At 40.0% G+C, this 12,823-nt stretch overlaps 1 protein-coding gene across 10 annotated transcripts in view; it reads right to left on the bottom strand.

The window, feature by feature from the left end:
• The window catches only part of LOC146689690 (ELKS/Rab6-interacting/CAST family member 1-like), a 156,283-nt gene that overhangs the window by 94,025 nt on the left and 49,435 nt on the right, over positions 1–12,823 (bottom strand). For 4 of the 10 annotated variants that reach the window (XR_014915935.1, XM_085436316.1, XM_085436310.1 and 1 more), the window contains exons 9-14: positions 11,988–12,080; positions 10,261–10,428; positions 9,991–10,158; positions 7,377–7,514; positions 4,641–4,781; positions 1,591–1,731 (exon numbers count right to left, since the gene is read on the bottom strand). Coding sequence is in view for 7 of the 10 variants with exons in the window: in XM_085436316.1 (XP_085292442.1) it covers positions 1,591–1,731; positions 4,641–4,781; positions 7,377–7,514; positions 9,991–10,158; positions 10,261–10,428; positions 11,988–12,080 (849 nt within the window). In the remaining 3 variants the exon portion in view is untranslated. The remainder of the gene's footprint in view (positions 1–1,590; positions 1,732–4,640; positions 4,782–7,376; positions 7,515–9,990; positions 10,159–10,260; positions 10,429–11,987; positions 12,081–12,823) is intronic. The other 6 variants (XR_014915936.1, XR_014915937.1, XM_085436314.1 and 3 more) reach the window with 2 other exon arrangements.

Raw genomic sequence — 12,823 nt, 5'->3', positions numbered from 1 at the left:
TTTGTGGCATAATATAAATTTTCATTAACCATTTGTATTGCAATGGCTTCATTCTAGTTTTAGCTGATTGTTTGGGGGACTTTAATTTCTCAGTCAGCTTACTGTATTTTTTCTTTTTTTTGGTCCACATGTCTCTAACAAATCTATGATCGCCTCTTATAAACTTTTATAGATTTTAGATTTTCAATTGTAAGATTTTCAAGACTAGACAGGTGTGGTTCCGATGCTAAAAGCTTATATTTGTATCAAATTAATATTTAAAGTAATGACTTTTAAGAATGCCACGTTTGACACAATTCACCAAATCTAAGAAAGATGTCATCTAATAAACAGACGTTTATTAGATGACATCTTTCTTAGATTTGGTGAATTGTGTCTTCATTTTTACCCCCATGTCAGACGATACTTTTAAACCACCCTCTGCCCTAACTGCTCTGAAATATCTGTTTCCCCATGGTAAGGAGAAAGAGATGATGAGGAGAATATAATATAAATGAAAGTATTAGGCATGTGTGTTTCACACACTCGCAAATTGGCACACATATAACATTAACAAAAAAAGACAAAACCACAAGCTAAGTTTCTGGTAAATATTAGTATGAACGATGAGAAAAGGTGAATAAATTTAAAAAGCATCTAAGTTTTAGTGGCTCTCTTCTTTCTTCTGCTCTGTTCATCTAAACTTAAGACACAGAAAATGTGAGAAGAAGAAAGAAAAAAAACAAAGACAAATACAACAAGTTATAACCAGCTTAGAGGTTAGAACAGCTGTGTATATTTCCCAGAAGTAAATGTTGCTCTTGGGATGGACTTAGTATGTGTGTGTGTATGTGCGAATGCCTTGCTCCTACAATACATAAACCCTATTAGTTTTGGAAGTGTACAACAGTTTTCATAAGTCTTTATGTGGAGAGGAAATGTTTGAGAAGATCTGGGTGGAGCAGAGACAGAGAAAGACAAATAAAGGAAGAAAGAAACATCACGCACACAATGTCACATTCACAATTTTTCCATCCGCGTTACAGTAAAAGGAAGAGACTGAAATCAAGTCTGATGAGTAAAACACCACACATTCCCCCTTTTCTCTCACACACATATAACAACACACATGCATCCAGAAACACACACAGCTCTGGATACACATTCGGCATGTGATGGTGTGCTGTCTTCACCAGTCTGTGAAAGTGACTGTAAGGCTGTCAGCAAGCTGTCACACACACAACATTTTCTGGGCTGCTGTGTGGGAGAGAATACGTATGTGATATGCACACACACACGTGCACGTACACACTCTCTGCCTTCCTAGGAAGGCGCAAAAAGAAATGAGAGGTTAGGTTTAGTTTTCTGCTGTTTTCCATGCTTTAACTGTAGCTACTCTAAACAGCTTTTCACCTCTGAGTTTCATGCAGTAGATAATCTTGTAGTCGTCAGGAATGAGCCAAGAAAATTCCACCTGCTTTTGTCTAAATGCGGCCTACAACAGGTGACATAAAATCCCTCGTTCTCTCTTTGAAGGCATCAGCGTTTTTGCTTTCATAGCTCTATGAATAATTTGCCATTTACTTTATATTTACAGCCTTTTCAGCTAACCTTCTTTAGTTGGTTCTCCAGCTTGATGCACTCCTCTTTCTTCTGCTCCAGGTTTATTTCCAAACTTTTCAGCCTGTTGTCCTTCTTGAGAGTCGAGGAGGCCAAAGAGGAAGCCTTCTCCTTGAGATCCAACACTGATGTCTGGGTGGAGGAAAAAACATTGGAGACAGCTCCTTAATAGTTATTACTTATTTAGCTTATTCTTCACACCCATTAGAAAACAACAATGGATTAATTAAATTTTTTTATTTTTTCCAACCTATAACAATAATGTTATATTTAGCAAAAATAATTATTATGAGGTAGGGAAAAAACATTTGTGTGCTTTTGATTATATTACAGAAAGAAATTCTTATTCATAATATGTGATATTAGACAAACAGATTTAAAGTGATAATAATCTGCAAGCCCTTCTTAAACCCTTCGGTCATGCACTCTGTTTGTCATTGCATTTCCTGTGACCTGTCTCTTTTCGCACTCTCAGGCTCAATCCGTCTGTCTGTGAAGTCTCTCTTTTTCTTTCTTTTCTTGGGATTTCCTCTTTTGGTAGGCGCAGTGAAACAGAAACCAATGAGACCAGAAGGAGAGACTGTCAGACATGTAATTTTACCCATGACTGACAATAACAACTCTAGACTCCGGATCATCATGTTTGACTGGGCTTTGGTCAAAGAAACCTTACTCTGATTATATTTAGGTACGCATATATACTCCTGTTGTCAGACAAACCCCACATCTGCCTTCAGCAGCAGAGAGAGGAATGCTTGTTTTCTCTGAGAGTTTCCCATGTATTTCTGAAATTATATTATAGGACTGTGACAGGTTTTATGACCCCACAATCACTAAAATTAGTTTAAGGAATACAGTACAGTCAGACAGGGTACAGAGAACTTTTTACAGTAACAAGTAGAAAACTGCCCTTTTAAAGGAACAGCCCGAGTTTGGTAACTTTACCTAATCAATTTCTTGTTGAAAAAGATCAATAGGAGTCTTCATATCAAGAATACAGTACCTCTATGCTAGCCAGCCTGTCATGGTCCTGGGTCATTTTGACCCAGTGTTCTTAGGTTTCTTATGTTTTTGTATTTTGTTCTTTATTCATTCCATGGTTCCTAGGTTGTTCAGTTTAGTTTACTAGATTTGCCGTCATGTCTTTACCCCCAGGGTCCCCCTCCACGTGTCTGAGTCCCCATGCCTTGTTTCTCCTCCTTGTGTTTTATTTCACGCTTTCCCTGGTCCGCTATGTCTGTGTTCTCTTCCTCTCTGGTCTGCGTCTCTGTGTACTTCCTGTTTTACTTTGATAGTCTCCCGTCTGTGTACGCCATTGTTGTGTTTACTCCTGCCGTGTCTCGTTACGATTATCAGTGTCACCTGTGTTCCCCGTGTGCTCCCACTTCCCTCATTAACCATCTGCGTATTTATGTCCGCGTCTCCCTCAGTTCTGTGTTGTGTTGTCCCACATGACTGTGTGTCCTGCCGTGTGCTTCCTCGTGAGTCAGTTCCTTTAGAATCTCCCAGTTTAGTTTTATATTATTTTGTATCGCCTTTAACTTCTGTCAGCAATAAAGTATTTTGAGTTCAGTCCTGTTTCCCGTGAGTTTGCGTTTGGGTCCAATTCCTGCCTGCACACAGCCTAATTGTGACACAGCCGATATCATTCTACACATCCAAATGTGATTGCTTTACCCTGCTTACAATTCTTGCTCCCTCTGCAAGCAGCTTTGCAACCCACCTCAACCCCAGCTCCTCATTTTCATGCTGCATCTAACTTTATCAATGCCATGTCTGATCCCTTCACTGTTTTTGTACTGGAATATTCCCACCTTGTGTTTTCCATATATGCATAAGGAAATCTCATCAACCCATCATTGCAGATGGCTGCTCCTCCCTGAGTCTTGTTTTGCTATTGGTTTCTTCCCTTTAAAGGTTTTTTTCCTTCCTACTGTCGCCAAGTGCTTGCTTAAAGTGGGTCATTTGATTGTTGGGGTTTTCTCTGTATTATTGTAGCTATGTTACAATACACAGTGCCTTCAGGGGACTCCTGTTGTGATTCTGCATTAAATAAAACAGAACTGAAATTGAAGAAAATCCTTTACAACAGAAAACTGCATTTCTACATGTATTGCTCTCTAAAGTTCAATTCAGAATCAACAATTAACTTGACATTCATTTCTCTGGACTGTGGGAGGAAGCCGAAGTACCGAGAGAAAACCCAGAAAGTTACAGGGAGAACATGCAAAGTCTACCCAGAAAGGCCCCAGTCGCTCACTGGATTAGAGCCTTATATGCCTTAGTGAAATAACTAAGGCACATAGTTAAATTTGCTCTTACTGCAAATCCTGCAGTAAACAATAGTTTAGTTTTGACGGTGTCCCTTCTGATAGTTGTGTTACTTCTTAATTTGCTTTCTTGCCTTTTGGCTTTAAAGCAGGACCGTCAGTTACACTGCGATAGGCTTTCATAACAGAAAATCTATGTTAAAATATTTATTTTCCTTAAAGTAGATCTTGCATGTCTGATGTATAAGCTTAATATAAAATATGTATAAATGTTATGCTTCAGACTCATGTCAAGCTGACATCACCTTGGAATAGTTTTGCTTAAATGATCTAGGTGGGTTTATAGAGCTCAAAATCGGCATAACAGGTCCCCTTCTAATCTCAACTTCATGAATTGGCTAATAGTAACTTTTATTCTGTTGTGCTGAAGGGTGAATAAAGAGAAAACAGAGTCTGAGAATGCTTTGTCATTCTCTGCATCTCTCTGTCTTTGCCTCTGCTGAGGTGTTTTGTACAAATCACAGAAAAATTCAGCTCTGATCATTGTTTCTTTTGGTTGTGGGCCTTGGATTTTGTTGTCAGGGAAACATGACTGTTTCATCGTTGTCCTTCAGCGAAAGAACTCTGGGAGGATTCAAGGTCTGCTCTACAGTGATAGATCAATCACATTTTCTTGACAGGAACACAGTGAGGAAGGAGAGAGAATGTGTTTTTTTGACTTTTAGCACAAATATGGACGTGTGTTTTTAAATTCCTGAGTGTGTCTTCTACCTCACGGTCAGCCAGTTCAGCCTGCAGCTGGGAGACTTTCTCCCTCAGCTCTTTCAGCTCCTTCTTGATGGTCTCCACTTCCTCCCCCTTTTCCCGCTCCTCCCTTTCCCGCTGCTCCTTCAACCGCTCGATGATTCGCTCCTGGAGTGAAAAGAGAGAAAGGGAGAGAGAAGGAAGGAGATTGGAGTGAAAGAAGGTAGTCGAGGTAGAAGAAGTGATGGAAAATAAGAGAGGAAAAAAAATCACCTCATACCCTCCAACAGTCATTCACAGTCACTCAATATCAAGTTTCTATACTAATAACAGTCATATTAAACTTTATGTACATGGCAGCTTTGACAGGATCTAACAGCCAACAGCGATTTTAGGCCCATAATATGTTTTGGCAGAAGATGTAAAATTCACAACCACTAAAATACAATAACCGATCTCTATAGCTTGAGAAGAACATAGCGGCCCGTTCAAGTCAAAGTACAAAAGTTCACACGTGCAAAAGCAGTGCAAAGAGTGTATACTGGGTCTGCAGTGTGTTTTATTAAAATATTATTATTATGGGTCCTCATTTGACTTGTACAAAATAAAAGCGGTGGCACTTTGGCTAAAGGTTAGTTTAAGGTTGACTTTAGAAGTAGTGTTAAATCTTACTGCAATAAATTCAATCTCTAACTCTCATCCTATATTATCAGGAGTTGAGCTATCAAACCTGGCACACAGATACATCTTGAATGTTCTTACGTACATCAGATACTATGATCTCACCATATTGCCTAACATTGACCTGTTGAATGAGATAACATGACCCTTTTTATCATTTATGCATCTGTAACACTATAAAAGCATTGCATTTTTATAATTTCACAACAACAGCATCTCATTGAAATCCTCAAAGCTTGAATATTATCATGGCTTCTAAGCAGCCACTTGGATCTTAGATACACCTGCTCAACTGCTCATTAACACAAAAACTTAATCAGATAATCACATGGCAGCAACACAATATATTTAGATATACAGACATGGTCACAATTACCTGTTGAAATTCAAGCCAAGCATTAGAATGGGGAAGACATGTGATCTAAGTGACTTTGAATGTGGCATGGTTGTAGGTGCCAGACAGGCTAGTGTGTGTTTCAACACTTGTTAATCTATTGGGATTTTGCCACACAATCATTATAGAAAATAGTATGAAAAAGAGAAAATATCCAGAGAGTGACATTTCTCTGGATAAAAATGCCGTTTTGATGCCTGGAGGTCAGAGGAGAATGGCCAGAATACCCCAAGCTTATGGGAAGGGAACAGATACTTATAAAACCACTTGTTACAACCAAGGTATGCAGAACAGCATGTCTAAATGTGCAACACGTCGACCCTTGAAGCAGATAAGCTACAGCACCAGCAGACCACAGTGGGTGCCTCTCCTGTCAGCTAACGGGCAACTGAGGCTATAGTTTGCATAGAAAAAAGAAGATTGGAAAAACAGTGCCTGGTCTGATGAGTCGCAATTTCTGCCACGACATTCGTATGGTTTCCTGAACATGACAATGAGTTCGCTGTACTCAAATAGCCTTCAGAGTCACATCACGGACATCCAGCTGACAAATCTCTGTGATCCTGGAATATTATTTTCGCCATATTGTAGCAATGCTATGAAGAATTAAGCAATTAAAGAATTAAATAGTTACTATATCATCACTCTTATATTTCTCTTCCATCTAATTCTCTACCACCTCTATTTTTTCATATTTTGCACCTTGCACTTTAATGGTTAAACTCAATAGTTTGTAAAGACAAACCAATGAGGGTCTTCCTTAGTCAAGACTTTAATTAATTAATTAATTCTGGGTTTATTGGTTTTCGTGAAGAATACCACTGTAACATCAACATTCTTCAAAATAATTATGATAACAGAATGAGGGATGCAAATATTTCAGTCATGGTTGTTTCTACCGTTTACAGAGACAAAAAATACAGAATATAGCTGCAAACACCATCAAACATGAGTAATATTGTGCATAAAACTCAAGCACTGGAAAGTTAAAATGCAACATAATTCATCTCAGAAGCAGAAGAAGAAACGAAAGCAGGGCAAGGAGATAAAAATGGATGCAGAAAGGAAGAAAGCTAAAAATGAAAGGCGCCAGCAGAATGAAAATGAGAGGAAAAAAGCTTGTGAAAGCCGTGCAAGTGAAGCAGGAGTCGTCGGCCACATCATCCTGCCAACACTCACACGTCTAACTGACACCCTCAATATTAGTCACTGGACAATTAATAGGCCTGTTTCCTGTGCGCGTGCAAATGCAAAGGAGATTGAGTTGGTAACATAATCGTGCATAACACCGCAAAAATATATTCTCATCAAACACTTTAAAGTGTTCTGCCGCTCTAAATGTCGCTGGTTAGATTCCCAGAATCAGGGTTAAATCCCCACTGAGAGCAGAGTCATAAAACAGTCGGCTCTGTGGCTAAAGTACCTGAATGTCCAAACCCAAAGAGTGACCAATGAACTACTTTGAGCCATGTGGCCGCACATTGGACAGTTCCTAATCTTTTATGAACACAAGCTCTGGATGATTTAATAATGAAACAGCCAGTGTGATTATTGGTCGATTTCCATTTATCCAGAGCCATCTGGTCATCCTGTGGGTGGTCTGCAGTTTTGCTCATCAAGATTTTATTAATGCAACCTTGCTCAAGAGTTAAACGGTCGGGTGAGCGTGTACGTGCATGTGTGTATACCTTCTCAGCCAGAGCCTCCTCCAGCGTTCCCAGTGCAGTGTCTGTGTTTGAGGTGTCTGTCTGCAGAGACTTGACTCTGTCTTTCAAGCCACTCAGCTGTTTTTCTTTGTCCCTCAGTTGATCCTGGAGGTTCTCTATCTGCAGAAAGAAAAGGAGAGAATAATTCTGTGGGGTTTTCAAGAATAATTTGCGCATTGACCACTCAGTGAGATTTTGTTGGCAGCTCTATTGGCTCTAAGACTCAGCCAAAGTGAAGTACTGTAGCAGGTGCTTTTAAGTCCACAGGAAACTGAACTTCTGCAGAAGAAATGCAAATATAGCAGCACATCTTAAACATGTGGACAAAGTGTGTGTATGTGTGTGTGCACATGTATCAATCTACATAAGCAACAACTTGAGCTTCAGGCAAGTCTGAGGCTCTTTGAGGGTTCAGGTTAAACTGCAGGGTGAAGGTTAGAATTACTGTAGGCTGGGGTTAGGGATAGTTTAGATGTGACTACACAGGGAAACCATTATGTAAATGAGGGTCCTCGCAAAGCTAGAAGTGCCAGCACATGTGAAGCTCTCTGTGTGAGAAAAAGGAAGGCGGGACAGAGAGTGATCACAGACAAAGATAAGAAGTTATGTCAACTTTGTGGTCTTCATTAAGAAATGGATGGAACAAAAGGTTGAACCATACAGAAATAACAGAATCAGGAGGAAAATAGAGCTTGAAAGCTTATGTAATGTCTTCATATGAGTGAACTTGGGTGGGATTATTGCACAATTTCAATCTCCCCCTCTTTATGCTTCTCTTGCCTTCCCCTTGCCAGAGAGAAAGTTAATCAAATGATTGGCAAACTCTCACAAAAAAAGACTGGAGTCAGATTGACATCACTGCAGGTGAGACACACACACACACACGCAGCACTACAAAAATTGCGAGCATGTGTGTGTGTGCTTGTGTGTTCATACAGTAAAACATTTCCAGCACCTCATTAATCAACTGTTGACCTGACAGGTTGACTGACACGTTCTCCACCTCCTCCTCCTCTCTGTCTCCTGTCTCACACATGCACATACACACATATGTGAACACACACTTGACATTGAGAGGCAGTGAGAGCCTTTGATCTGCATTTCCTGAACCTGACATACACACACACTCACTCACTGCTTCTCTCTTGTCCTATTTTAGTTCCCAAGTCATCTGTGATAATGACCCAATACAAAAACAATGATCAGCTATGTCACAATGTTCCTCGCAGCAGAAATCATCTATGTACTATTAAAACACGAGGCGGAGGGCCACAAAACGGAAAGAAGGTATTTTTTGTGTTTTCACATGAAAAAAGGAGACCAAATTCATACTTTTTTCAGATGATATCAAGAAGGAATCAGCAGCATCTCTGCCTCCCTATCAGGCTCTGAACTGTTTTCCATTTGAAGATGGCAGAGGTCATCATTTATTAATCAAGAGGAACTCATTAGTATGCATCTAATGATTTTAAACACACTCTGTCTCTCTCCTCCCCCTCCCTGTCTTGCTTTATGTCTGTCTGCTTGATTGTCTGTATCAATTATCTGCACACAGTCTCCATTTCTGCATTTTTTTCTACAGGACACAAATGCTGCGACTGGGTGAGGGAGAAAATTAAGACGCAGAAAAGACACAAAAGACTGATGATGGAGGAATGCAACCTCACACTGGCTTCTCTGTAAGCTTTGCACTTACTGTGTTAGATGCAGTGGCCTAGATGACTGCAAGAATCCTCCTTTAGATATCCCCATTCAAAACCACTACAATAGCTGTTATGGTAGTTTGCTTAAATTGTCTTATTCCAAAAGTTCCACCAACATATCTGACAAGCACAAGAGTTTTTAGGATAGCAGGGTGAATGTGTGTGTCTGTATATGTGTGTGTGTAGACAGCCAAGACAAGGGGTCACTCTGGCCCATCCATCTAACTGACAGCATTACCGCAGAGATACTCACAAAAACTACATAGTGAAGACCAGGAAAAAGTATGCAGAAAACACCAGAGACTTCAGTTTTGCCTAAACGGCCTGTCTGTGTGCAGCTGTGTCTTTCTGCTCACCTGTCTGTCTGACTGTTTGTCTGTCAACGTCTGCTTGCATGCTACATGCTGTGTTAGAGCCCCATCTAGTGGTCATAGTATTAAATGTTGGCATATTCTCAGAACATCAATTTCTATCAGCATGAAAAGGAGTAAAGGTGTGTCTGCTTCAGCTCTAATGCATGTTATCCATTATCCAAAAAGTCTGAATATCGCAGTTTTCCTCTGGACACAAAGAGATGAAACTGACGATATTAGAGGTAATGGTGATGCTGGTTTATTTGGAAGTAAGCTAGTACTATGAGGGCAACATGACCAGAATCAGCTAAAAGAAAAAAAGTACACTGCCTATTGAGGCAGTGTACTTTAAATGTGTACTAAATTAAGGATAACACTCCATAAATGCTCACCCTGTAACATTTTAAACCATAACAGATGCAGTGCATTAACCCAGGACTCTACAATTACTGGTTAGCTCAGACCTAAAACAGGGATCACAAGGACTTCAACTTTGCTTTATGTGTCTATATTAATGGAGTGCATTTTGTGTGTTCTCACCTTCTTCTGTAGAACATTAACTTTGCGTTCCTTGACGTCCATCATGTCTTTGAGGTCAGTGATCTCTCCTTGCTGAGTGCTTTTCTCCTCCGTCAGCTCTGAGATCTGCTGACTCTTTTTAGAGAGGAGCGACTCCTTTTCCTCCAGTCGGAGACGCAAGGCATCCACCTGTGAACCCACAAGTAGGTACGCAAAAGTGCAAATAAACATTCACACACCAAATATCAACGGTGAAGAAGCAGAAAGGTTGTAATGAGGGTGTAGCTAAACCTCAGTCTGTAGTATGGCAGCTCTCTGTTCCTTGGCGGTTAGTGACTCTTTGAGTACATCCACATGTTGTTTGCTGTCAGAAAACTGATTGTTCAGAGTGTCCAGTTTGGTCCTGAGAGCCAGCAGCTCGCTGTCCTTACGGCTCAGCTCTTGCTTGGCCTGTTCCATCTGAATAACACAAAATATAAAAGGGACAGACAGATAAAAAAGAGCGTGTAAAGGTGTGTACTGGAGAGGACGATATGCTTTCTAATATCATATATAAGCATTAAAATGTACTACAAGCTTTGCAAAGTAAGCACTCAGTCCTAATGTTAGTTTTAGCCATTACTCTGCAGAAGACCAACTGTTAAAGAAGAAACAGGTACAATAATAAGAAGTGCTCGCAGCTGACTGATAATGCTTTTAAGATACAAATCTTTTTTTAAATGCACAACTTTACTGCTTTATTCAGAGGGGAAAGAACTTGTTACGGAAGATTGCAGATATTTTATTAAGGCCTGCAGACACGTCTACCCTTTACGAGTAAAAAGAGATGATGGTTGCGGTGATGGAGAGAGGTACAAGACTGCTACCTCATCCACATAAAAAGTGAAAAACAAGAACAGACCGTGGTTTTAAACTCATCCCTCTTACAAAGGTTAGTGTGTCAGTTTATCTCCTAAAGCTGTGACTATGATCAAATATATCTTGACACAATGAGGACCTTAGAAGAAAAGAACGGCCATTTATTTTAGTTCTTCTCCTGAAAAGCAAACAAAAGTTAGACATACATGGAAGTCAGTGCAGTATTAATCTATTTTGCTCTTAGCTATACACTTCAACTAATGGGTCAGGGTCAATTCTTTCACCTGGCCAAAGCTCAGGAATCAAATACAGTAAACTGCCACATTTGGAGAAGTTGCGTATTACAATTTCACTCCTTTTAACATGAAATTCAGTTTGCAGGTGTTGTGATTAGGGGTGAATTTAACATGACACAGTACAAGAATGGACCCAAACCATACAGTAAATCAGTCATATAAAAGCAAAGCAAACCCAGGAGCAAAGTGGTCTAAACTACAAATGGACTGAAACCTCATGCAAGGACAAAGAGAAGTGTGTTAGTGATACAGACACTGCAGCACAGCACAACTGGACTCTGCTGGAATTCTGTAGCCGTATCGATCAGACTGCTGCGTACGACTATTACTATCAAAAGCCACTGATCTCACACACAAAGAGAACTGAAATTCCTGAGCTGTTTATAGAGACTAACTTTGTCAGCTCACCAAAAGAATAGAAAATGCTTTCTCCTGGTGTATTTAGCAAAGTGTAGAAAACACATTTGCTAACCCAGGTTTTGAAGAATGGCTCAATTCATTTTAGACTGGCTTTAAACTTAACCTCTGTAATTCCTCATGTCTTGAACTGGTTCAAAACAGTTATAGGATGCAGATATATGCAAAATGGACCATGTTAATGGCAATATGATGAAATAACTACATGAGAAAAATAAGTACACCTCATGAGTGGATATTGAGTGAACGGTCCACGATGCAGCTGGTGTGCATAGTTTTGACATTTGAATGTTATAGTTGCTTACTGCTGTCTGAACACACAGCATGCTACCGGGAATCTATTGGAAATCTACTAGAACTACGTTAGCCAGTCAAAGAAAGAAAGAAAGAAAGAAAGAAAGAAAGAAAGAAAGGATGCGCAAACAGACACAGAGGTGTGTCTCTTACTGCCGACACCTCCTGCTGAAGCTCATTGGCTCGTTGCCTTAGTTCCTCCTTCTCTGACTCGCTGTGAGTTAGCTCTTCCTTCAGCTGCTCAACCTGGCAGGAGAGGAGGGCATCAACATGGGTGCTTCCCATTAGCCAAGCTTTGCTTCTTGCTTCCCTTACTTGTGTTTCTTCCTTGCCTCTAACCTGCTTCCAATAAGTCAGAGGTGTGAGGGCAGCAACAGCCTGCAGTTTATCTTATCATTACTAGTATTAACATAAGTAACTTTACAGCCTCTGCAGGTACCTCCGTTCCTGTTGTGTGCGTTTTGCCTACAGTATTATAAATAATACCGTGTTATACTGAACTGTTTCCACAACAGCCTGCCTGCTCCTTTTACTGCCCCATCAGATCAGCTGACCACTAGATAAGCACATGTTGACCGAAAGCTTTTGCTGGGAGCATCTGCTCTTCCAGCTTAGATTCCAAAAAATGCATTAAAAGGATTAAAAACTCCAGATAATGGTGTTTCTTGAATCAATTTTGGAGTGAGTGGCAGAGCTTTGAAGAAGGGCAAACATCTAATTAGCAAAATGGAGAGCACACCGGGCCATAACAAGTATGTTGCCACAGTTGCATCTGGCATGCTTAAATAATGTATATAACCCCTACATTGTTTTACAGTACTGTGTCCTTTGAAGACTTCTTACTGGAGCATTTCTGAACATGTGAAGAAGCGTGCATTATCTTTATTTTGATTAACAAATGAAATGGCTCTTTGTTGCTATTATTAAAAGCTCTGATTGAGGAGAGCTTTACACCTTCGATTAAATACACGTTAAAGCTAATAATGTCC

The sequence above is a fragment of the Copadichromis virginalis genome, linkage group LG17, assembly GCF_057382275.1.
Source record: "Copadichromis virginalis isolate Kocher_CV1m ecotype Utaka linkage group LG17, C_Virginalis_male_GT1.1, whole genome shotgun sequence".
In the NCBI taxonomy this organism is placed as follows: Eukaryota; Metazoa; Chordata; class Actinopteri; order Cichliformes; family Cichlidae; genus Copadichromis; species Copadichromis virginalis.
This window is presented reverse-complemented; position numbering and strand designations above follow the sequence as displayed.